The sequence below is a fragment of the Danio rerio genome, chromosome 13 (genome assembly GCF_049306965.1).
Source record: "Danio rerio strain Tuebingen ecotype United States chromosome 13, GRCz12tu, whole genome shotgun sequence".
Classification (NCBI taxonomy): domain Eukaryota; kingdom Metazoa; phylum Chordata; class Actinopteri; order Cypriniformes; family Danionidae; genus Danio; species Danio rerio.
Genome location: NC_133188.1, coordinates 46,202,126 through 46,228,748, shown reverse-complemented (window position 1 = coordinate 46,228,748; position 26,623 = coordinate 46,202,126). Strand labels below are relative to the sequence as shown.

The window sequence follows — 26,623 nt, the reverse complement described above, 5'->3', positions numbered from 1 at the left end:
CCAATTGTTCCACGGACCGGTACTAGTCCGCGGTTGGGGACCACTGATTTAGACAACATTGCATACCTGCGATGTGACTTACGGATGCGCACATTGCCATATCCATGCTGATACAATAAATTGTGCAGCCTTACTTAGTGACTAATTTGTAGAAATTTTTACTAACTCATTTATGAAAAAGCATGCATAGTTTGATAATGTGCAAAGGAGTGAAAATTAGGTACAAATTTATATTATACTTAAAGTTTGTTGCAAAACCATAAAATTTTTGCTGTGAGACTGCGTTTGCTATTAATGACTAGCAATGTTGAGTGGTTTTCTATAAATGATGCCTAACCGCACTGACTCATTGACTTGTGGCACTAACACAAGAGGGTCTTTGGTGGGATCTGATGTAACGCTCTCTTATTAGTGCATACGCCATTTCTGTGGCATGGATTGCTTCTCGTCATATTCAGAATTGATGCTGACTGCTGTTTTCTCTGCAGTCTGGTGTCTCCAGTAGTTCCTCTTTGAAGAGCTCCCTCTCCACTGTATGTATCTGTCATGGTTTGTGTATGTTTTTGATTGATTGTTGGTAGTGGTGGATTTTCTAGTTTGATTTATGTATGGGTAGATAGCCAGATCTGGGATCTTTGTTCTGTCTAGCATTGTTCTGTTAATGTATAGGCTTTTATATCTATGACTATTAAAGAACTGCATGATTTATTGAATTATATTAAATTGTAATTATGGCTTAGTTCAATTATCAAATTACTAAGACTGTGAAATAATAAAATTAATATATTTGCTTTATCAATTACTCATGTTAGGAGTGAAGCTTTGCACTGTTTATTGTGCAGGCACAAAGAGGTCATGACTAGGTTGGGCCCACACAGAATCTGAGCTTTTTTTTATTTTTTAGCCCATCTTTCAGTTTTATCTATTGAATTATGTAAATGTGTGTAAAAATGTTTTAGCAGTTTTTATGTTAATTTCAGTTATATTTAATAGTTATATTATTATTACTGAACAATATGCATTTGTTTAAATACATTATGTACACTACCTGACAAAAGTCTTGTCGCCTATCCAAGATTTAGGAACAACAAATAATAACTTGACTTCTAGTTGATCATTTGGTATCAGAAGTGGTTTATATGAAAGGCAAAGGCCTCTAGATTACGCTTATTTTACCAAAATAAAATATGATCATGCCTTGATTCTTAATTATTTAATTAGGACATTAAGGTCTGACTTTGCTTAGACAAAAGTATTGTCACTTAACATAAATAATGTGCAGTATAGATTTTAAAGTCATGGTGCAGTGGGAAAAGAATGAATATTGTGTATTCCCATGAGCTTGAAGGACTGCATCCATACATCTCTGCAGTGACTCAAATAACTTATTACTAAAGTCATCTGAAATGGCAAAGAAAGCATTGCAGGACTCCCAGAGTTCATCAAGACTCTTTGGATTTATCTTCAATGCCTCCTCCTTCATCTTACGCCAGACATGCTCAATAATGTTCATATCTGGTGACAGAGCTGGCCAATCCTGGAGCACCTTGACCTTCTTTGCATTCAGGATATTTGATGTGGAAGCAGAAGTATGAGATGGAGCACTATCCTGCTGAAGAATTTGCCCTCTCCTCAGGCTGTTGATGTTGCCATCCACTCTGCAGATCTCTCACACATTAAATACTGAATATAACCCCAAACCATTATTTTTATTCATCATATTTGACTGATTTCTGTAAAAAACTTGGGTCCATGCGAGTTCCAGTAGTTCTTCTGCAGTATTTGTGATGATTGGGATGCAGCTCAACAGATGATTCATCAGAAAAATCTACCTCCTGCCACTTTCCAAATGATCAGCTAGAAGTCAAGTTATTATTGTTGCTCCTACTACTAGGATCATCGACAAGACTTTTGTCAGGTAGTGTACTATTTGGAAATAAAAATGTTCTGCCTTTTAGTGGATGTATAATATGAGCGAACAACTGTAGGTTTATTTACCAAAAAGTGGTCCTAATTGGATTTAGATTTTTTTTTATAAATGTGCTATTTTTATCTGTTAGGTTGTCAGCTCCAACACTTTCAAATTCTTTTTTTCTTTCTTCAGAAATTGTGTGCAAAAAAGTTAGCAAAGTTGTGATTTGATTTTAGTTGGCTTATAACATGCATTTGAGAATACAACATGTTCCAACATCTTCCCAGGCTTGTAAAGAAAATAGCATGTAAATGGCTGTTGTCAATAGAAGTTTGAAGGGAAGTTTTAAGGTCTTGCTGTGGTTTAAAAAAAAAAGCACAAAAAAAAAATTCAACATAATAAAAAATATAACACAATTTATATTAAAGTTAAATTGCAACCCTACTAGATTTCTTTAGTTTACAAAGTTAGAGGAAGCTTTACAAATGTATGTTCTTCTCTTTCAGAGCTCTGTTTATAATGATCTTCACAAAAAATCTGTTGGCAGTAGCTCCAAAAAGGACCTTCTGGTCAGTGCTGATCAATATTGTGCACTCAAGTGCTGCTTCCTTCTTGATACATCGACTTGATCACATTTATCCTGATTTAGAACATAGTATTTTAGATTTTTGACATTTCTGTCAAATATCTGTGCTCATTTCCATTGCTTTGCACCATTTCCTTAGACTGGACTGTATCACGACCAAAGAAACTACACAAGCTTAAAGAACTCCAAACCTCCTCCTTCTACCGCCTCTACTTATACACCACGGGTTTGTCAGCTTCCTTTCTGAATTATTAATACTAGCTAATTTGAACTTGCTAATTACGATTTGAAATGTGAGAAGTTGATTTGTCTTGGCAAGGTTTTGATTCCAGTGTAGGCTCTTTCCTCGGTTTTAAAATTGGTCATCAGTTTGATTCAGTGGTTTAGTGGCGTTATCTGACAGAAATTGCTTATTGTTTGACCTTCTCAGGCTCCATCCAGCAGCAGTTCTGCAGGTCTGACGCGAAGCTATAGTGTGGTTAGTCTGATTTTCATCACATGTGATTAAACCACACTGATCACATGTAAAGAACTGTTGTTTAAGCCCCTTTGTCATCTGTTCATTTAAAAATGGCAAGATCTGTATTCGCAGGCTTCCATATGTGACGATGGTCTGTATGGCTCATATAGTTCCAAAGCTGTAAGTAACGCATCAGTATATGCTAAAATAATCAGGGATGCACGATTTTGAATTTGTTGCCTATATCCGATTCGCCATTATTTTATTTTATTAAACTCCTTTTAAATAAAAAAAAAAATTGTTTTATTTGTTTGTTTTATTTTTGAGCAAATATTACAAGTGTCTAGAGCAGGGGTGTGCAAACTTTTTCAAATGAGGGGCAAAAAGCCAAATATTATTAAAAGCTGTGGGCAAATATAAATATACCAAACTATTTTACATTAAAGTTGCCATGGGTAATTTCCTAATTTATTTCATATTAATATTATTTGTAAAAATTAAAAACATTTTTTCATAGTAAACATCACTTTAAATTGTATTAACTAATGCTGTAAAACCTTTTAATTCTAAGTTATTTCATTTAACACATAATTACATTTATAACACAGTATAGTTTAATGCTGAATACACTAGTTTAACAGATCTCTATCTGTTGGGTGACAGTATGTACATTTTAAACTAAATTACAGCATTTAAACTGAAACATTTAATTTCAGTTAGCTTTTTTTGTAGCATAACGATAAAACAAACTATAAAAAGTTTACAATAAATTTGAAATTACATTCTCTAAATCATTCTCCCTCTTTTCTCAGACGGGACGGTGTCAAAAATTAAAGGTTACCATGGGCCAACTTTGGCCCGTGGTCCCTAGTTTGGGCGTCTCTGGTCTAGTGTATGATTATTATATCAGATAAACTGTTGCTTCTGATCATTAAATCAAATCGAATTTAATTTGTGCATTTATGACACATGGAATTCTTAATTCCTAAATAGAACTATAACTAAAAAGTTTGTATTTGATTTGAATTCTTATTAGTGTTTATTTATTTGTTATTTATTTATTAACATTTTATTTAGGAGCCCCTGAATAAATAACATTTCTGAGACATATATTGTAAAAAAAGATTTGAAAGTGCAATATTTGACATTTTAAGTGGTCATTAGGACTTGCGAGATGCTGTTAGGGCTACAGAGTCTGCTGCATGCACTAGACTACTGTTTGTTAATAGTTAACTTTCTGACAGATATTGTAAGTCACAATACAAAACAGTAAACCACCATTCAGGTAAAAAATCAGCTCAGGAATGAGCAAATTACTGACCTCATCTTGCTGCTGCTAGCACTCTGATAGGCAAGTCAGTAACTGCATGGTCGCAATCAACTCATCATTTTCATAAAATTAACTTTCGAAATCCTTTAGTAGTTACAAAACTCAAGACATGATGAGGTTGTTTGCACAAGATGCCATATTGGACACACAAGACTTACTCTCGTGGACATTTACTCAAAGTAGAAGTTTCTCTAAAATGTCAGTATTGCAATAATAAGCAAACTGTTAAATGTATGCTTGTGGAATGCTTTATATTAAATGTCATCAGACGATGGAGAGACTTTAAAGGAAATATTTTTAATTGAAATCAAAAATGGTAGGAGTTTTATCAAAGGTAAACCTTTATTTTTATTGTCTTTTTTAATGTTGTAATTAGAATAGAACTGTGATATTTATAAAATGTTTGTACATTTTTATATGCCATGATATAGCCAGAGAAGCTGATATGGCAGTAAACTCAAAAATTCTCCAATCATCATATTATTGGAACAGCATATCAACATAATTTCTCGTATCTGGCAGATTCTGATATTTAAATTTCAAACAGTTATCGGCTGAGTTATCAAACACTGATGTTATCGTGCATCCCTAGTAATTTTAATGATATCCTATGCGTGGAGCAGTGTTAGCTCAGTGGTTAGTGTTGTTCCCCGCAGCCCTCTGAATGCAGCTGGTATTCTTCTGGTGCCAGTTCTACCCGCAGTAGCCCCGTGGTGAGTGTCGCATGTGTCCAGAGCTGCAGCATGTTACACGGCAGCTGCGCATGCCAGAGCTGATTCTGTGTTTTTCTAAATTATGCATTCATTCAGGCAATTTGACTTTTGGAAAACATGCTCCCTTTAGTCTAACTGCAGGTGTTGAAGTTCAGTGTGTAACTCATCCTTCATTGTTTGTACTTCGATCGTGAATGACATCTCAAATTGCGTGGCATGTTGAGGAGAGGTGTGTCATTGCATTTTTAAGGGATTGAACTTAATGGTTGTGAAAATAAACACTTCAAAAAACCTACAGTGAAGCAGGAATTGAGATCTACGCCGCTGCTAAAAGTTTTGTAGTTGGTGAGATTTTTATTTATTTATTTGTATTTTATGCATAAATATTATAAAAATATAGTAAACAAAATTAGTACTAGGGCTGTATGATAGTGGAAATATGTGATAATGCAATATTTTATTTTTCTGCGATTAAATATTGCAATATGAATACAGTTTCACATGATGGTTTGAATAGCACTATTTGACAGTTATCTTGGAAGTCTGATGGTATTCAAGTACACAAATTGAGTATGCACAAATAAAAAATGCTTTGTTTTGTTTCTAGTCCAAATATCAAACATTTTGTAGATCAAGTAAAAAATATTTTCTTTTCACCTAGTTTTCCTTTAAAACAAGTAAAATTCTTTGCAAATTCTGAAATGTTGATATTACTTGGACTAGAAAGAATACAAAAATCTTAAGAAAAACATTTCATATAAAATCATATAAATTTCATAAATTTAATTAAATTAAATTCTATAAATCTTTGTTAAACCTCCAAACATCATAATTGTGCCCAGGTGTTCTAAACTTCTTTGTAATGCTCAGTCAAAGTCCTTAAAAACACATGCAAATGATAAATCCTCATTCTGTTATGGTTAAACTTAGCTGTCACTCTACAAATCACGTGTTCTGTGGCTCCTGGTCAACTATAATTCAGACTCAACATTGCATATCTTACGTGCAATCATGTCCATTCATGTAATGTAATTACAATCATGCCCATCAGTGCTCTAGACTTGCTGTTTCAGATTGTTGAATTACTTTTTTCTCGCATAGATTGACTGGTGTGATTATGCATTTATAATGGTATGAACTGTTATAGGCATGGTCAAATGGGTTTATATTATTTATTATTGTAATTACTATTATTATTTAAGATGCATACATGTTGTTTTGATGTCCTTCAGGGGGGATCAAGAATTAATTTGGGGGGTCGATCCCCCCAAACCCCGCTGTAATTCAAACACTGCCAACCACCTCATGATAATAAATACTGCATTTTGTAAATGTTTTGAAAAATGATTATAAGCCTCTATCCTGTGAGGCCGAATTAAAAAGTTTGCGATAGACAGTGAAATAAAAGGCTTCTTTATGTTTAAATACTTACAAAAAAAAAACATCTTATTTTTTTAAACTCCTTTTGTTCCTGTCCTACTTTTGGTTGTATTTTTCTAAAATTAAAAGCTTTGTATTAGTTGCAATTGATGTCAGTACTGTCTTCTTATGATGAATCACTTGATGGCTTCCTCATTGTAAATTGCTTTGGATGAGAGTGTCTGTTAAATGACTAAATGTGCTTGTAAGTATCTAGAAAGCTGTTGTTTGTGGTTGCATTTGATAATTTATGATTTTTTGTGTGTGTGTGATTTGTTTTGGGCCTGTGATTGATCAAAGATCATCTGGGTCAAAGGATAAAGACAGCATGTTTGATGTAGTGCAGAATTGTTTTAAACGTTTTCTTTTACTGAATTCATGGCATAATCTGACAGAATAAAAACTGTTTTGATGGTTTGTTTGCTGAAGGTGGAGCAGGAATGCAGTCGATGTCTTTGTATTTCTTGTGGTGCATTTGTCTAAACATCTTAAGCACACCTTGTTTGATGACTTGTCACTAATACAAGTGCAATTAAAAGAATGTCTTTTACTTGAAATCCTTCTGCTTAACCAACACCATCTCGTAACTTTTTTTATTTAGTTTCTAATTTTTATAAAATTGTACAATCTCATTCATACAATTTAGTATGATTTGCTCATCCCCCAATGATGGTTGAGTTTGGGGGTTGGTGCCACGCCTCCTTTTAAAAATCGTACATTTTTGTACAACTGAACTGAACTGGGTTACATTTCCTCATGAGATCAGGCTGGCTTATGAGTTTTGACAGATGGATTTTGGTTTTCTTCCTGTGCAATGCGAATCTTTTTCTCTCTCTTAAACCTTGTAGTCATCTTCTGATGATGATTCAGCCAGTACTGTGTCCCAGAGTCGACGTGGGAGAAGGGATAGTGTGGTGAGCCAGAATAGAAATTGTCCGCATGTTTAGAGTTTAGACAACACAACCATGTATTCAGTTTTCATTAAAACAATAATATATCATTAAAAACAACACTTTTTTTCCTTTCCCTGTCTGTGTGTACTATGTAGATGTCTGATTTCTCTGATATCTCAGAAACGACTGCTGATTATTTCAGCCGCTCTAATCGCAGAGGCAGTGTTGTCTCTGATCTTGATGATCTGAGCATACCAGACCTGGACAGTGTAAGTCAAGACATGCATGAAGTATTAACCGGTGTCAAACATGCACTCAAGTGTACTAGATGGTTTTAGTTTGGCTATAAATGTTCAATACTACTGCATGGCTTGATCCTATGAGAAAGTTCCTGAAAAGGTTAACATTACTGGTGACAAATATGCTTCCTTATTAATGTTTGAATCTGTTTACATTTCACATATTTGTTTTATTTCAGCCACAAGTGAATCAGCTGTGGACAGTTTTAACCTCCAAAATGTGTATGCAAACATCTAACCATTAGCTCTATTGTGTGCGTTTTGTGTGTGTGCGTGTAACTCATCAGTGGTTTGGTACAGTATAATCTTTGTCAGTATATTGACTCTGATTGTTTTTGGTCAAATTGTATGGATCATGTGGCTTAATGTGTGCTTAAACCAGTTGCTGAAACTATAGCAAATCAAATCCCACTAACCTTTTTCCTTTTTCCAAGTTTAGGATGAAGACAAAAACCAGTTAATGACCATTCAGATTGGGTTGACCACCCATCACTTTTAGTAACCCACGAGTCTAATGATGTTTTCTTCTTTTGCAGCTCGATGAGAAGAGTGACAAGCAGTTTACAGACTACAGCCGGGTAAGAGGAAGAGATTGTTTTCAATTTCCTCTTGCAGATTATATTCTGACTCCTAATTGAGCCATAATTAACCCCTAAATTAAGTTTAGCTGATCTCAAGTGGTGAAATGTAGTTTGTCATTTGATTTTAGTCAGTCTTAAGCACCACCTCGAGTAATGTATTATCTATATTTTAGTTTAGTTTTAATATGCAATTAATTCCTTAAAATCATCATAACACACTCTGAGATTTTAATATAATACAGAGTTATATGTGAAACATCGATATGGTAAATGCCGAGCTAGTGTTGTTCCTATACTGATAAACTTGCGGTGACCTGTTATTGTGAATTATTTTCCATTTTATATGGTTCCTTTTACAGCATCAATGTTGTACTGTAATTAAAATACATTCAGTTAAATAAACTTTGGCATTCATTTAGCTGCTCAAGTGTAAAATGAGACAAAAAGCCGTTTACTCGCACTCGTTTGTCTGAATCCGCAGGCTAGCGCAGAAGCTCCATTGAATATACTAGGGTAAAAGAATTGTTCATATTTTAAAGATATGGTGGGGGAAAATGTAATTTAATGCAGCGCTTGTACAATCTGAGACCCACTTTATATTGGATATCACTCAGCCAGTGGAGATCGCATATTTTTAAAGAAAACAGACCTTAAACCCGCTGTTTTTTGCATTTGTATACAGTTTGCCGATTGACCATTGTGTTCACATGCTCATCAGATGTGACTGTGATTGGCTCTAATGATCATCTCTTTACAATTGAGCTTAGATGGACACTTAAATGTTTAAAACGCACAAACAGCTGATTAATTAGTGGATTGACAGCATTCAAACAATGACAGACACAATTTTCAAACACTCCAGTGCCTGATGATATTTTTGTCCCTTCACAATATGTATATGTGTGTCAAATTTAAAAATGAATAACTTTTTAAATTTAAAAATCTTGCATTTCCTCATATTTTACCACTGAATTTTGGTCTGAGTCCATATGCATCACTAGCAGATAACAGTTGCTCGCTCTCCTGCTTTGCCCCCTCCACTTTGCTTTTTTCTATTACAAATTCTGTTGTAGCCTTGCATTAAAAGAGGGGGGTTCATGAACCTTTGAATATCAAAAAACAGCTGTACTAAAATTTTCTGGACTCATGAATCACACTTACAGTTGAAGTCAGAATTGTTGGCCCCCCTGAATTATGTATATTTTTTCCCTCAATTTGTTATTGTTTAACGGAAAAAAAAAGATTTTTTCAATACATCTTTACAATTATTACTTCTCTAAATATAATAGTTTAAATAACTAGTTTCTACTAACTTTTTGAAAATATATAATATTATATATAATAAATTATTTATCTTTGCCATGATGACAGTACATAATATTTTAATAAACATTTTTCAAGAACCTAGTATTCAGCTTAAAGTGACATTTAAAGGCTTAATTAGGTTAACTAGGCAGGTTAGGGTAATTAAACAAGTCATTGTATAACGATGGTTTGTTTTGTAGACAATCTAAAACAATATTGCTTAAAGGGGCTAATAATATTGAACTTAAAATGATTTTAAAAATCTTAAACAGCTTTTATTCTAGCCAAAATAAAACAAATAAGTCTCTCTCAAGAAAAAAAATGTTATAGGAAATAGTGTGAAAATGTCCTTGCTCTGTTAAACATCATTTGGAAAATATTTTAAAAAAGATAAATAATTTTGACTGTATATACATCTTAACATTTATTATGTTTTCAGGTCGTTAAACTGCTTTTATTCATTGTTTCATGCTGTATCCTCCAGCCGTCCTCCCGATGTGCTACACCGGCTCTCTCTGCTGCTGCTCTGGCGTCATTAGGAGGCAGCTCTTCCAGAAGAGGCAGTGGAGATGCTGGAAGTGTCATTATGGATTCAGAGGCCTCTATTAGCGAATTAAGGGTAATTACACCACATTTATTGACTTTCACTGCAAAAATGCTTTTCTTACTTTGAGTTTTTGTCTTGTTTCTAGTGCAAATATATGAGCTTTCTTAAATCAATAAGTCTATATTATAAGTCTATATTATAAGTCTATATTATAAGTCTAATTAAGTTAAAATAGTCTTGTTTTTTGTTATTTTACTTACCCCACTGGCTTATTATTTAACTTGCTTAAGGAAAAACTCACATAATTTTGGCTTATTTCTGAAAACAAAAAATTTTTTTTTTTTACTTGTCTAGAAAATTCTTTTTGATTTTAGGATTTATGCTTTAGATATTTGTGCAAGAAACAAGACAAACTCTAAGAAAAGCTTTTTTCTAATGTTGCTGCTTTACAGATTAAACATAAACTCTCTGTAATATGGATTGTTTATGCAGTTCTTAAAACAAGATGAATCTACCTGCCTTTTGAATATATTTTGGCTGAACATCGAGCTTCAAACTTTCCTATTAAATGCATACGATCTCAGAGTATCCATTTGTGTTCATTTCACAGTATTATTTGTGTTTGTTTTTATTTATTTTTTTATTTGTCTTTATTTAAATTCTTTCCTCTTTGTGTTTGAATGCCTTCGGACAGCTCTCTCTCCCTCTTTATGTTTGTTCAAAAATGTATGATAAGAGGTCACCGCTCTGACCTTTAGCGAATGCCAAACTTTTCCCATGATTCATTCCTCCATCTCAACAGGACATCTATGATCTAAAGGACCAGATTCAGGATGTAGAGGGCCGATACATGCAGGGTCTTAAAGAGCTAAAGGTAGAGGGTCCTGAGCTCAATGCATGCCTTCCCTCTTCCTCCACTAACACACGAGGCTCTTAGCACTCTTTAGTCTTGCATGAGTCTTGCATGAGTCTTTCACTTACTACATTAGCTCTTTACAGTCACGTTTAGCCCTCTGTTGTGTTGCCTAAAGAGATCATTTCTCCAAAGAGCCAAAGTCACATGGACATATTTTGTCTCGCACCCAACCTCTCCTAAAGAAGATGGAGAATGCAGACACACGATTTTGACCAGAACGTTTCAGATGCAACTGTGTAAAGAATTTTTGTGTTTGTGCAGTTTATATTGGGATGCTGGAGATCACTTTGATAATAATACAGACATAACAAGACATCTTAAAGAAAGAAAGAAAGAAAGAAAGAAAGAAAGGATGGAAGAAAGGATGGAAGAAAAAGAAAGAAAGAAAGAAAGAAAGAGTTGAATAAAGAAAGTTGAATAACAAAAGAATGAGTTTGATAAAGGAAGAATCAGTTGAATAAAGAAAGTTGAATAAAGAAAGAAAGTAAGAGTTAAATAAAGAAAAAAAGTTGAATAAAGAAAGAAAGAGTTGAAGAAAAAATTAAAGCAGTTGAATGAAGAAAGAAAGAGTTGAAAAAGTATAGAAATAGTCTAAGGAGAAAAAGAGTTAAATAACGGAAGAAAAAGAAGAATAAAGAAAGAATAAGTTTAAGAAAGAAAGAAATAGTTGAATGAAGAAAGAAAGAGTTGAATAAATACTTGAATAAAGAACAAAAGTTGAAGAAAGAAAGTTGGATAACGAAAGAGAGTTGAATAAAGAAAGAAATAGTCTAAGGAAAGAAAGAGTTAAACAACAAAAGAAAGTTGAATAAAGAAAAATTTGAATAAAGAAAGAAATAGTTGAATAAAGAGAATGAGTTCAAGGAAAGAAAGTTGAATAACGAAAGAGTTGAATAAAGAAAGAAATAGTCAAAGGAAAGAAAGAGTTCATTAACAAAAGAAAGTTGAATAAAGAAAGAAAGAGTTGAATAAAAAAAGAATGAGTCGAATAAAGAAAGTTTAATAAAGAAAGCAATAGTTTAAAAAAGAAAGATTTAAATGAAGAAAGAGTTGAATAAAGAAAGGAGTTGAAATAAATAGTTGAATAAAGAAAGAAATAGTTGAAGAAAGATTTGATTGAGGAAAGAAAGAGTTAAATAAAGAGAAATAGTTGAAAAGTTGAAAAAAGAAAGAATTAGTTGAATAAATAAAGAGTTTACTAAACAAAGAAAGGGTTAATGAAAGATAGTTGAATAAAGAAATAAATTAGTTGAAGAAAGGAAAAGTTGAATAAAGAAAGAAAGATAGTGGAATAAAGAAATAATGATTTTAATAAAGAATTAGTTGAATAAAAAAGGAAGAGTTGAATAAAGAGAGAGTTGAATAACGGGAAATAAAGAAAGAGTTGAATAACGGGAAGTAAAGAGAGTTGAATAAAGAAAGTAGTTGGAAAAAGAAAGGAAGAGTTGAAGAAAGAGAGTTGAACAGCGAAAGAAAGTTGAAAAAAGAAAGAAAGTTAAATCATGAAAGAGTTGAATAACGAGAAATAAAGAGAGTTGAATAAAGAAATACAGGAGTTGAATAAATAAAGATTAAGTTGAATAAATAAAGTTTAATAAAGAAAGAGTTGAATCAAGAAAAAATAGTTAAAGAAAGGAAAAGTTAAAGAGCGTAGAAGAGTTATGAACTAGGGCTGCACAATCATTCTTTTCAGCATCGATATCGCAATGTGATCATTCACAATAGTCACATCGCAAGAAATGCAATGTTTATTTTGTGTTGAAATGTATCATTGGCATGTGTTTTGATGCCTGTGAGTGTATAATTATTTAAAAAAAACATTCAGGTATAAGAAACTACCATTTGTCACCTTAACTGCTATTTATTTTATTGAATTATTCTTATTTTTTAACATACAGTGTACTGTACTCTTATACTGTTAGACTCGGGAAATAATAAAACACTTTATTTCAATCTTTTTCTTGACTGTATTTATAGATTGATATACATGAAAATACAGAAATGCACTGCAAATAGCACAGACCACAACGAAAACGTGTTGGGGGACTTAAAGAAGTTTATAGATTGTTAATTAGATTTTATGTAGATGCACTCCCACTGCAGAATCATCCCAATCAATCTAACATTATAAATTCTTTCCAAATAGAGATATTTAGTCATATTGCGAAATTGCATTTACATCGCAATATATATCACAAAATTAAAAAAATCACAATGTTAGATTTTTCCAATATCTTGCAGCCCTAATAAGAACGCAAATGTTAGTGTTTTATGTCCAAAAAATAAATTCTTTCGAAGCAAGAGTGAATTAAATTGGTCAAAAAGTGAAAGTAAAGACTGTTATAACGTTATGAAAAAAGTAGAACTCTATTCACCAAGACACTATCTAATAAGCATCATAATCTACATATAAATATTATGCTGTGTTAAGTATAATATAGCATGTTCCCCCGTGTTGGTGTGTGTTTCCTCCGGGTGCTCCTGTTTCCCTCGTAGTCCAAAGACATGCTCTATAGGTGAACTGAATAAGCTGAAATTGCTGTAGTGTATGAGTGTGAATAAGCGTGAATGGATGTTTCCCAGTACTGGGTCGCTGCTGGAAGGGCATCCGCTGCTTAAAACATATGCTGGAGAAAGTTGGCAGTTCATTCCTCTGTGGCAACCACTGATGAATAAAGGAACTAAGCCGAAGGAAAATTAATACATGAATTAAGTATAATATAGTATATAATATAATATAGTATAATAAGAAGAAATGTTTCTAGAGCTCAGGTTATCAATCCTCATGTCATCAATCATAAGACTTGAGAAAAATGGTCACCGGGGGATAGTTTAAAGGGGAAAATGGCATCAACACACAACCCTCCTTATTTTATCCATCCTAGCCTTGCTCCCATGTGTTAGACCTTAAGTGTCAGTATATGTAATGAATATATAAGCTTGCCTTGACTTTATGTAAATCATTTAATATATGGTTCAAGAGAAAATAAAAACAGGTCACTGTTAAAGCTTGAAAATCACTATGCTAGAGCACCAAATTAAGTGAAGGTCGCTCAACAATCACAAGAAAAATTATATATATATACTGTATTTAATAGAAGTTATTTCAAGCTACAATGGTATTTACTTTTTTTCCCTGGTTTTCATTAAATAAATTTAGCTTCGAGAAATCTCCTTCAGAATCTTATCAACCTCAACCTTTGAACGATAATGTACAGAACAGGTGATTGGAGCAAAGGAACTGTACAGGAGGAGCAAGTTATTTCCTATTTAGAAGGAATCACACAGACAAGCCTTATTTTATAAAAGCACACTAAGACCAGGAACGTATATTAGCCGAGTCGATGTATGTTATGTTGACTTTAAAAATGTCTGTATTTTTTGATGGATTACACTTTTACTTTTACCTGCACTACACAGTTTTATCTAATCTTTAATGCAGTGGTCAGTGTGTGTTTTGTTTTGTTTTTGTTTTTGCCTGTCGAGTCTTGTAGTGATTTTGTAGCATATTAAGCTCTTCCAGTGCTTTTCACAGTAAGGATATTTCCTCTGCTTTCATCAGGAATCTCTGTCAGAAGTGGAGGAGAAGTACAAGAAGGCCATGGTTTCCAATGCCCAGTTAGACAATGAAAAAGCAAACCTCATATATCAAGTGGACACGCTCAAGGATGTCATTGAGGAGATGGAAGAGCAAATGTCCGAACTGCGCAGGGAAACGGAGGACAAATCAAAGGTGCCTGTGTTATATGTGTACAGTATTATGAAAAAATTATTCGTTTTGAGACGATTAATCCAATAAATATAGAATTGTGATCAGGGCTTGACAGTAACTTTTCTTATCACTAGCCACAATGTGTTGTTGGCAAAATATAATTTGTATGCATAAATATGACTTTGGCATGCTAAAATTACTTGGTTTAGAGTTTGTGGAATATCCACATGCCTCCTAATTCATGTTATTTTTTGTGTATGTTGTGTATGAGCTTGCTCAGTGAGCATGAGCACATTACAAATAGTTTTTATTTCACATGACTTTTCAGAGCTCAAAGGATTTACCAAATTTATCTCTATAACCATTTTTAAAATAAATAAATATTTATTTCTTAGCCACATATTTTAAATAAGCAAAATATAGCTGTATACTATACTACACATATATGGGAAGTTAATATCCTATATCCTGTTTAAATAATAGTTCAATCGAAAGCAACTGGTGCTGCTTACAAAAAGGAGCTCTTGAAAGCAGCAGGACTGTGGGTGCATGAGCATAACTTTTTGTCTAGTCTATCTGAAAGAGAATCGATAGTTGAGTTGCATTTCCAGGCACGGTTGTTTCAAGCAAGGAAACAGGAGCGCACACATGTTTTAAACAGCACATCAGCTGTTGGCGCGAGTGATTATCCTCTCATTCAGTATTCAACCGGCTTTCTTTTGCCCACACAAACAAAATTATAGTTTTCAATCATGCTGCTTCTCAATTCTAAGATCCCATTTGCACGAATATTGGGTCATCCTTATTGTCGAACCCTGCTTTTAAGAAAGCTACTATTTAAAATGAATTTTCAACCAACCAAAGTGGCTAGTGGAGGTGTCTGTCTAACCCGCCAAAGCTAAAATCTACCCGCATTTGGCGGGTGTTAGTGTAAAGCCCTGATTGTATGATCTGTTATTACCACAGTGCATAGACCCAACTGTTCAAAAATGCAATGAAAGTTCTGATGTACAGTGGGAGAAATAAGTATTGAACACGTCATGTTTTTGTCCTGGGTATAATTTCTAAAGGAGCTGTTGACACAGGATTGAACCAGATTTTGGTAAAAACCCAAACAATACAAACATAAAAATAAAACAAAACAAAAAATTCTAAAAAAAAATGAGTGTATATAATAATGAAATGACTCAAGGAGAAAGTACTGAACTACTGAAATGTATTTAATACTTTATATAAAAGGCTTTTTTTTTTTTTGATGATGATGGCAGTTTAAAAATGTGAATGAAGTCACATGAATTACTCAAGTGTGAGTTTTTTTTTTACAGACTTCCACAGAGTGTAAAAATCTTAATAGTTCTGTGGGTCTTTTTCTCTCAAATCTGAGCTTTATTTTGTCTTTTTCTATTGGATTTAAGTCAGTTGATTGGGTGGGCCTTTCTATCGCTCGATTTTCTTTCTTTGAAAGCATATGAGAGTTTTCTTGGCTCTGTTTTGGATCATTGTCTCGCTGAAATGTTCATCCTGGTTTCATCTTCATCATCCTGATAATGTAGATGTTGGACTGAAGCAGATGATATTCATTTACAATGACGAAGGGCAGAGGGTTGCTGAAGAAGTATTGAGAGATTCACTGCCTTTCTACACCTTCCTTTCTTTATGTGTTCAGTACTTTTTCCCTGCGTCGTTTCATTTTATTACACATAACTTGATTTGTAAACTAATTAGTTTTGTTTTCTTTGCGTATATGGATTTCTTTGGCTGTAACCAACATCTGGTGAAAATTTCACGTCAGCGGCACCTTTTGGAAATATGTTTTCTGAGAAAAATGTTGAAATGTTCCATACTTATTTCCCCCACTGTATTTAATACATGTTGGAAGCTTTGCCAGATTAGGATGTGAATATTTTTTGTTCTTGTGATCGACAGGAGTTAGAGCGACAGAAGCACACATGTACAGTCCTACAGCACAAACAAGAGGAGCTGAAAGAGGGCATTCGTCAGCGAGATGAACTCATTGAGGTAAAGCCAGAACAGAAGTTATATTATCGACCCACCAGAAAAATTTACATTAGACTCTCTGATTTAAAAGCTTTTGCTGAATAATCAAGTTAAAGATGATTCAGAATCATCGTTGTGATTGAAAGTGCTGTTTGTTTCATTCTTCATGGATGAAGTTCATAATCTTTATAAAATTCACTTTCGCCCAGTGAGATCCTCCTGTTTTCTCCCTTCACATGTCCCTGTATGTTCCTTTATTTCTTCTTTGTTGTGTCTTTTAAATCTCTGCTCTTTGTTTTCATCTTCTGCTTTATTAAACGCAAACCCCAGGAGAACCAGAAAATTCAGCAAAAGCTAGATACCCTCACGAGAGAGGTGTTTGACCTCCAGGAAACTGTTAACTGGAAGGACAAAAAGATTGGGGTAGGATGGAGAATGAGATGCTGTTTGGATTGAGGGTGGAAACACTTTAACTGTTTATGCATCTCTTTGTCATCCATTTAATTTTGCCAAGCCAGTCTGATTTCTTTACAAACAGTGAGTATTTTTACATGGACACTAATTATCCGATTTTAATGCAATTTAAGGCAATACTCTGATTAAGATTTTGCCATGTAAACAGCGATTTTTGGTTAATTTAATTTGATTAAGATCATAATCAAACTAAATAGAAATGGAATTAAGACATGTTGAGTATGCAAATTTTAGTTGCATTATTGGATTGCGGTACAGACATGTAGACACCGCAATCAAACTATTACCGTCATGTAGGACTTTTCGACACATATTGCGACAGGATGTTTCATACACAAACAGCTGTTTGACACTATTCTCTGCACCTATCGAGTTAGTAAAGGACCACAGACACACAACCACACACACACACACACACACACACACACACACACCAAGAAATGCGGATGTTATTTTTTTCTCCCATTCGGTGTGCGCTATTAAATTCCATTAAAACAACACTCTTTCACCAGTCCTTAATTCGTACTCTCATTCAATACCTCAGTTTGTCATGGGGGGCATGCATGAAATTTTCCTAAATGAAAATGTCAAACTGCAGCTAAGGATGACAAATGAAAAATAAAACACCTGAAATTACATAAAACTGCAGAGGAAACGTGGATAGCGAGATGACGCAATGTCATTATTCGATCTATGTACTATGACATGTAAAACAGGATCATGAAAGGAACATTCGAAAAGCAACTCATGGAAACCCCTTAATCATATTATTTAGTCTTATTCAGATTAAGGCAAATAATTCCATTACTGATGTCCATGTAAACATAGTCAAAAGTGATGTTATGTATACAGTTATTCCCTTGTTAACACTTTAACTAGCATCGTAACCGCATGGTTGACCGTTTGTCTATAGGTTTTCATTAAAACAAAACACTCAAAAATGCTTTTTTAAAAGCGTTAGTGTACTAAAATATGCATGTGCATATAAAAACCTTGACATTTTTTGACTTGTTTTAAAAAAAACAACTCTTAACTCTAAATTCTGAGTAAAACCAATTTCACAACTTGTTTTCAGTTTAATAAAATGATTTGTGTAATATGCATTGTAGTTTCTGTAATTGTAAATGCATGCTGCCCTCTGCTGGTTTCTCATGAAACTCAACTGTGTGCATGGTGCATATGAATGTAGAACATCCAGTTTAAAAAAAAAAAAGAACAAACAAAAAGGTTTTATTTTTATATACTCACTTCTGCATGAAATTAAATTTATGAAATAACTGCTGAAGATATAAAAGAGCAAGCTAATTTTCTCACTCCTTCACTTCCTGTTCATCTGTCAACTTGGTCCTATTTTCATCCTGTTATCTGTGACTAAAGCTAGGGCTGGACAATGTATGAAATATTTGTGATGGTTAATCATGATTTATTATTATTATTATTATTATTTAAGATCACATCATTAGACTGGTTTCATGAAATAAAAAAAAGAGCTCATAATTTCTTTAAATCAGCATGGTTGATTTTAAACAATCAATTTCAAATGTTCAGGATTGTCATATTTCAATAAGGCGTGTTTACATATAGTTTACATTATTCATATACATTAAATGCCTCTAATTTGCAAAATATTGTCACCAAATAATTTTAAAAAGATGAAATATTACATAAAATAAATGTATGCAAAAATAAAACAACTTACTCTGACCTGTACTTTATTAAACAGTTAAATAATTAGTGATCAAACTAACTTTTAGAATAATTTATTTAGTAAAAATGTATGGTGCTTATATGTAAAGCTATCTAAATAAATAAAAACATAAGTGCACTATTTATTTAGATAGCTAGCTATATTGTCCAGCACTAACTGCAGTGTTTTTCATTGTGTGTGTTTGCTGCTGTTTCTTTGCCTACTGTTCTCTTTACTCCTCTCTCTTTTCCTGCCCTGCGTGTGGCCAGGCCTTAGAGAGACAGAAAGAATACTTTGATTGCATTAGGATTGAGAGAGATGAGCTCAGGGATGAGCTGGCTGACCTCAAGGGGAAAAGCCGAATGGGAGAGGTACGTCCTTTAAGTGCTCCTGCACGGGATGAAAGCTTCACATCAGCACTGAGTAACAAAAATAAACCAAGCATTTGACTTGTTTATTAAATGGCCTGTTATTTGTGTAGTACCAGTTTCATCTGCGTTTCATAAACCATGCACGATGTAAAGCTTGTCTATGATATTCAGTGTTAAAATTGAATATTGATCTTTTTTTATCATGCATTATATTTATATTGACAGCTTTGATGTGAGATTTTTCCACTGAGCATATTGCAGCATATTATGGGATTGCCAGCTCTTATTTAGATACATGCAGTTCTGCTCTATGCAGATCTTAAAGAGGACATATGATGCATTTTTAAATGGTGTTATTTTGTATTTTGGTGTGCATTGTAATAGGCTTGCATGTTTTTTTGTTGTCGTTTGTTTCTGTACACCGTACATTATTTTAACACTTCATACTTTTAGTCTGCCTGAAACATTCTGGTTTCTTAAAAACTCCTCCTTCCTAATAGGAGCCCCAATATTACCTTTATAATATTATTACCTGTATTTACCTGTATAATATTATACTTCCTAATATTTCGCCCCAAGTCTAGGGGAAACAAAAAGGGCATAATAAACGAAGAAAAATAAAAACAAATGTGTTGGGGTGGTGGATTTCCCAAACAAAACAAAATTTAAAGAAAAAGATTCCCTTTGGTCGACAACCAAGCTCACACACTCAGTTGAGAGTATATATGAATAGATTTATTATAGAAAAATGTGATTAATATAAATGAGCATTTCGTCAGGGTGACCACAGGCCAAAATAACAAACAAAAGAATCTATAAAATAAATCCACTAAATTACCTATTACTATTTAAAGAAAAATACAAAAAAAGCTTACCTAACTCCCTAAACATAAACAAAGTTAAAAGTAGTCAAATAAATAGGCAGGTCACCCCTACACGCTCAAACTCTCAAAAATATTTTAACGAATGATGGTCATCAGTACAATGTTGGTTGTTGGTCGTCGGCCGAAGGGGTGAGGGAAACCCAGGAGCTCCACTCCAAACACTGAACGCACAGAAATGAGCTCCCGGATCCCTGCCGGAAGCTCCTTTTTATACATGCTTTTGCGACCAGCAGCCAATCAGAACAGGGAATCACGCGATCATGGGAGCATATGAGACAACAGAAAAACAAGGAGGCGGGACAAAAGAAAAAGACAGAGTGCATCCGCAATAATAAATAAATAAATAAACTCCAGTCGTAACACCCAGAGTCCTCTGATTGGCCAGCTGACCAGCCTCTTTTTCAGTAATGTAACATTATAATTACAACCTTCCATGTATTGTAAAGCAAATGTAAACACAAAAGTTTTGTGCACAGTTCTTCGAACTATTGATGTTAGAGGTTTGTGGAATAGTTTTAAATGAATGGATTTAGCCTGGTCTGAATCAGTGCTCTCTGTTAGATTGAATAAATCTATTTATGGTAGACTAAGACATTTGTAGGTCTTTTTAATGCACAGGTACATTACACAGTAAATGAAAGCATTACAAAGCATCATTTGACTTCTTTAAAATAAGTGTATTTATGAGGCAGCAGTCCTGCATTGTGCGCATGGGGAATGTCACTGAAAAATGTCACCCATCTCTCACAGAAACATGGGCTGGTCATCATACCCGAGGACACACCAAATGGAGATGTCAATCACGAGTCGCCTACGTCAGGCATCACTGTGGTGACACAAGAGGCAGCGCAGGTGCTGGAGTCAGCGGGAGATGGACCTTTGGGTGAGTCTCTGAACTAATGCTGACAATTTTCAACTTCTTCACATGAATGATTGTGGTTTAAATTAACAATTTGATAAATCCTGAACCTTAATGTCCTATTGAAATTAAAGTTATTCCTTTAGGTGTTGGTATCAATATGTTAATCTATAATCCAAAGCAGTGGTTTTCCTCGAACTGTCATTTTTTTTGTATGCATCGTATATTCTTGCAATTGCCCTAGTGTGCCAGCATCAGTTTATTTATTTCAGTTCAGTTACTTTTGTTATAGACTTGTCGTCGTACACCCCTGGTTCACTAACACATGTAATGTGTACATATAGGTATTGAAATCTGGTACTGAATGACAAGACATTTTTCAATACTTGTCAGTATAGAGACAATTAGGTTGGCACCTAAAAAGACCTCGATACTCCACTCTACAGCTAATTTTACCACGTGAATATACATGATGTGTAAAGCCTATATTTAGTTATTGGCCCACTTTATTGGTATTTACATACCTCACACGGATGAAACTTTAATATTGATGTATTACATGTTCATAAACCAAACTTACCAGTTTAGTTTGCTGACCTGCTAATCCATTTATCCAATGTTTAATGACCTGATAATGCTGTGCGCAATGGATGCAGTGCAACACAGTATAACCAATTTCATCAACAATTAATCAGTTGTTCATAAATCATTGATTCAAATAAGGACGGATGATTAAATCAAGTAGGGATTAATGTCATTATGCTACTAATAATGAATATATAATATAGAGAATATTTGTGTTATAATAAAAATGTCATGGTAATGTTTGATTCTCGTCTTCATATCCCTAGATGTAAGACTACGAAAGCTTGCGGATGAAAAGGATGAACTTTTGTCTCAGGTATGATCATATATGAAGCAATTGAAACTGGATTATTGCCGTAGAAGAGTTGAAGTAACGCATCTCTGCACTTTTAGATCAGAAAACTGAAGATGCAGCTGGAGGAAGAAAGACAAAAGCATGCAAAGATCGACAGTGTTTACACAGAAGGGGAGCGAATGGAGAACGGCACTGACCTGCATTTCATCGAGATGCAGAGTACGACCACTGACACGACATACAAACACAGGCATTACACTACAATATAGGGCTGCACAAAAGTGGAAATATGTGTGATAAAAATGTGATATTTTTTTCCTGCAATATATAGTCAAACCCAAAGTAATTCATACCCCTTGCAGATTCTGACTGCCACTTTTAGTTCAAAGGTAAATAAAAGCTGAGAAATATATTTTTTACACAATGATGCATCTTGTATATGGTCTTATTATCTTTTGGGAGATGCCAATATGATTTACAGTAAAAAAAACAAGAACATGCTGACTGAATAAAAGTAAATTTAAGTCAAAATTTGCCAGGGGTATAAATAATTTCGCACTTGACTATTATACAACTTTACAAGATGACTTGAGTAACATGCTTTTTATAAAGAACGGATGGTTTTGTAGGGGAGTGAATCACTTATAAAATGTATTTAAAACAAACTTCAAGCATAGATGATTACAATAGAGCAAAAATAAAGGGAAAGGGGCAGAAATTAAATAATCAAATGTAAAACTTTAACTGTAAAGTCTTTATAAATAATTGAATAATATTATCCTTTATTAAAGTTTCAAATGGTAACCTTTACTGTGCCTGAATGCTTTAAACGCTTTCAGGTCTTAAAAACATATACAATTGATAAAATTTCACTCCATTATGTTTAAACTCTGCAGTGACGCCACAAATCTTGTGTTTGAACTGTCTACTCTACTATAATCCTAATTCTGTGTTTACTTTTGCGGATGTACGCATTGTGATATCAATGCTGAAACAATATATTGGGCAGCCCTGCTACAATAACATCCATGTGTCATAGACACACACACACACACACATGCTTTAACACCATCTGTTTCCTGTAGGGGACACCAATAGACAGATAAGTGAATACAAATTCAAGCTCTCAAAGGCTGAACAGGAAATGGCAACGATGGAACAAAATGTAAGTGTGTTTATGGACGAACAGCACAATCATTTACAATAATATTTATTCATGTTCATTAATATTATAAATGTAACAAATTGTACGCTGAATTATTTACGTAGAACATCCATATTTTGACTATTTTCACAAAATATTTTTGAATGAATGTAATGTGTATTTGAAAAAAATAATGTATGCTTTTCTATCTATATCATATGTGTATATTATATACATACGTTATATGCATAATTATGTAAATTTGTCAATGACACACATGAAGGATGTATTAATATGTAAAATAGTAATATTGTCAAATACTACAATCTAAAATAGCTGTTTTGTATTTAACTATATTTTAATTGTAGTGTCTAAATAGAGTTTGTGATTGCATTTTTATTCCTTTTATTTTCAAAATGTACAAATATTTGAAGGTAATATAAAGTTTGTAATGTAAAGGATTGATTTATATGAAAACATGTAATAAAACTAATAATGATCAATTATTTTAGATGTTAAAAATAAGAATTGAATATTAGTATGTGTTCTGTTTTCTTCTGTGTCTTGCAGGTAAACAGACTTGAAGGACAGGTGTCCAGATATAAGGCTTCAGCAGATAATGCAGAAAAGATAGAAGATGAACTGAAAGCTGAGAAGAGAAAACTTCAGAGGGAGGTATGAACTCAACACTGGAAAAAAAATACAATCAGGCCCCGTTTACACTAATAGGTTTTAGTTTTAAAATGGCGTTTTAGAATGAAAACGATCCACATCCACACCGGCGTTTCAGCTAGCGTTTCTAAACAGCTCTTCGTCCATACTACACCACTGAAAACGCACATCACATGACCACACACACACACACTCTGGCATGCTCCAGGCAGTCGGCGGGTGCTTTAAGCACACTTCCACAGGTGAGAGCAGCGCATGTCCGATAGTTCATCAAGGATATACCCCTGGATCTCATATCACTATATTTGTTAAAGGGCCATGAAACCCCCTTGTTTCAGCAGGGTGTTTTCACACCTCTACTTTGGAAAAAGTCAGAAAAGTGGGCGTGTCAAGCTCTGTTTAGGGGGGAGAGTCAAAATATACACACACACACACACACACACACGGGAGAAAGTGAAGGTGTTTACATGGACATATGTTGAATTTTTTGCCAAATAATTAAATGTTGGACTTTAACTGCAGTTTGGCTCTTTTAATTAGGGAATTCATTTATGCCCCTCGCGACAAACTAGATATTTGATTCGAGGAACTGCTCTAAGCGTGTATTTTTCATGCAATGTTTGATACCGCACGGCGAATGAGAGAAAAAAAAACCTCCGCATTTCCCGGAAACTTAGATGCACACAGCAGGTAGCGTCAGAAAGTCGCGTGTGTTATTCCAGTCACAAAATGCGGCGAAAATCCTACACGAGGTTAAAGTTTGGTTGTGGTGCTAACATGTTTACACTCGGTGCAATAGTTAACTTAGTTCGATACGAACAAACTGAATAAACAAAGAGCACTGGTCTGTAGAGACCGGACAATCACCAGCAACTAGTGCCGCGTCTTTATGAAGAGAAGACTACAAGCGAATCCGGATCTCAGCGTTTGGAGATGAGAACAGCTCTCAGGTAAACAATAATCCTCCTTAGACACGTAAGTTATTGTTGTCGAGCGTCGCGTACACTGTTAATCCACACGTGACTCCAGCTGCGCTCTCACAGAGAGAAAATGAAAACAAAACTTAACTGCAGCAAACTATAAAAGCATCACTTCACGCTTGTTTTGCCAACACAACGTGGCGTCTCTGTCGTCGAAACTCTATGACAGTAATGAATATTAATGAAGTTGCACAATAGAGCGCGCTGATTGGTTTGAACCAAGCCTTATTCATGCATTAATGCATCACACTGTAAGACGTAATAAGACACACTCTGGCACAGACGTCCAGTCTGCACGCTGGAATACAACGCTATTATGTCATGGCCGTGACGCAGCTTCAAAAATTAGTTTCAAACCGGAAGTACGAATTTGCTTGAAATAACGCAAAAACAACCAATTTACACTTTTTAGTGAAATATAGGTGTCCTAATAGTGTTTTTAGCAGTGTGGGACACATACAACTGTCAACAGCTCAAAAAATGTGTTTTGGTGTTTCGTGACCCTTTAAACGTGAAATTTAATTCATCTGTTCTCTATCTAACGACTCTTCTGTCTTTTGAATCTATACTTTTCTCAGGAATTGTGTTTTGGCTGAGCGCCAAGAGTTTTTATATTAATTTCTGTAACCTCTAAACACCGTCATCTATGTAGATTTATTTATTTTTAATGGACACAAGAGTAGTACCACTAAACAATCCAGATGCCAAATCCTCACTCAACATTTTTTTTTTGTTTTGTAGCTGCGCACAGCACTAGACAAGATCGAAGAAATGGAAATGACCAACAACCATCTTGTAAAGCGCCTAGAGAAGATGAAAGCCAACAGAAACGCTCTTCTGTCGCAGCAGTGAAGACGGACTCCCCAACACCGCACAGTAGGACACCAAAAACAAAACCGCAGGCCCTTTACCTTGTTTTACACCCTACTAAAGCAACATGGTCAGGGGAGGGAGCCACTAAACCTGAGAATGTTCTTCTGATGGTTTTGTTGTTGTTGGTTTTTTTAAAAAGCTTGGTACGTCATGGTAGCCGTGAGGTTTCATTACTCGGACTGGGTGCCCCCCCCCCTTTCTCTTTTGTAATTTGCATGAGTATAAAAGCGCTTTTTAAACTGTACATCAACCTGAACGCAGGGCCCTCGACATCCGTGTAAATGCTTACACAGCAATGTGCCTTCACAGGGAGGATGAGGGTTATATGCATTATAACACTATACATGAAAACCATATATTTCTACCGGTACGAAAAGAAAACATTAATGTGTTTAATTAAGGGTACGGCCATGAGTTGAACATTATAGAAAATCAATCATGTCTGCGATGGTTTCAACTAAGTGTTTTTTTTTTGTTCCTCAAATATTTAAGATATTTCTTGAAAATAAATGTGTAAATGAATGCAGTATGAATGGGTGGATGATTCATGAATTGTGATTGTTTGCAGGGCACATTGATATTATTTTTTTGAAGTGCTTTTTCACAATGGACTACATCAGTTTTACACTAAATGCAGCGATTTTAAACTCCCAGTGAGAGACCGTTGTTTCTACTGTGACATTGTGAGATCTCAGATTTGTGTCCCAAATGCCACTCGATGCCTTTCACGATGCTGTTGTATTCAGGTTTGATGCAACTTCTTTCTTTTTTTAAAAATCACACTAGAAACAAATTGTCTGACACTTCACGCACACAGTGATTGACTAAAGCAACTGCAAAGTATACTGTAAATAAACTACATGATTTACAAACTGACTTTTCTTTCAGGAATTGTTTTTAAATGTGATTTCTACATCACAAAGGACCTGTTTTTAGCTGCTGTTAAAGGGCTGGGGTCATTTGCTTCCATGGTTAACAGTTTATCCTGGGTTTTCATAATATGTTGTTACATGCTGTAACATTCATTCATTCGACTTAGTCCCTTTATATCCGGGGTCGCAATGAACCATCAACTTATCCAGCATGTTTTGCACAGCAGATGTCCTTCCAGCTGCAACCCAATACTGG

At 34.3% G+C, this 26,623-nt stretch overlaps 1 protein-coding gene across 25 annotated transcripts in view; it reads left to right on the top strand.

Moving 5' to 3' along the window:
- Window positions 1–26,371, top strand: part of lrrfip2 (leucine rich repeat (in FLII) interacting protein 2) — a 52,799-nt gene extending 26,428 nt beyond the window's left edge. For 2 of the 25 annotated variants that reach the window (XM_005169517.5, XM_073919348.1), the window contains 21 exons: window positions 489–533; window positions 2,419–2,481; window positions 2,638–2,724; window positions 2,929–2,976; window positions 3,091–3,138; window positions 4,945–5,001; window positions 7,269–7,334; window positions 7,469–7,582; window positions 8,149–8,190; window positions 9,983–10,117; window positions 10,848–10,919; window positions 14,524–14,694; window positions 16,600–16,692; window positions 17,002–17,094; window positions 19,102–19,203; window positions 20,838–20,970; window positions 21,798–21,847; window positions 21,925–22,045; window positions 22,912–22,991; window positions 23,541–23,645; window positions 25,364–26,371. In XM_005169517.5, coding sequence (XP_005169574.1) covers window positions 489–533; window positions 2,419–2,481; window positions 2,638–2,724; window positions 2,929–2,976; window positions 3,091–3,138; window positions 4,945–5,001; window positions 7,269–7,334; window positions 7,469–7,582; window positions 8,149–8,190; window positions 9,983–10,117; window positions 10,848–10,919; window positions 14,524–14,694; window positions 16,600–16,692; window positions 17,002–17,094; window positions 19,102–19,203; window positions 20,838–20,970; window positions 21,798–21,847; window positions 21,925–22,045; window positions 22,912–22,991; window positions 23,541–23,645; window positions 25,364–25,474 — 1,836 coding nt within the window. In that variant the 3' untranslated portion in view covers window positions 25,475–26,371. The remainder of the gene's footprint in view (window positions 1–488; window positions 534–2,418; window positions 2,482–2,637; window positions 2,725–2,928; window positions 2,977–3,090; window positions 3,139–4,944; window positions 5,002–7,268; window positions 7,335–7,468; window positions 7,583–8,148; window positions 8,191–9,982; window positions 10,118–10,847; window positions 10,920–14,523; window positions 14,695–16,599; window positions 16,693–17,001; window positions 17,095–19,101; window positions 19,204–20,837; window positions 20,971–21,797; window positions 21,848–21,924; window positions 22,046–22,911; window positions 22,992–23,540; window positions 23,646–25,363) is intronic. The other 23 variants (XM_073919353.1, XM_021480535.2, XM_005169523.5 and 20 more) reach the window with 17 other exon arrangements.
- Window positions 26,372–26,623: the final 252 nt, after the last annotated feature.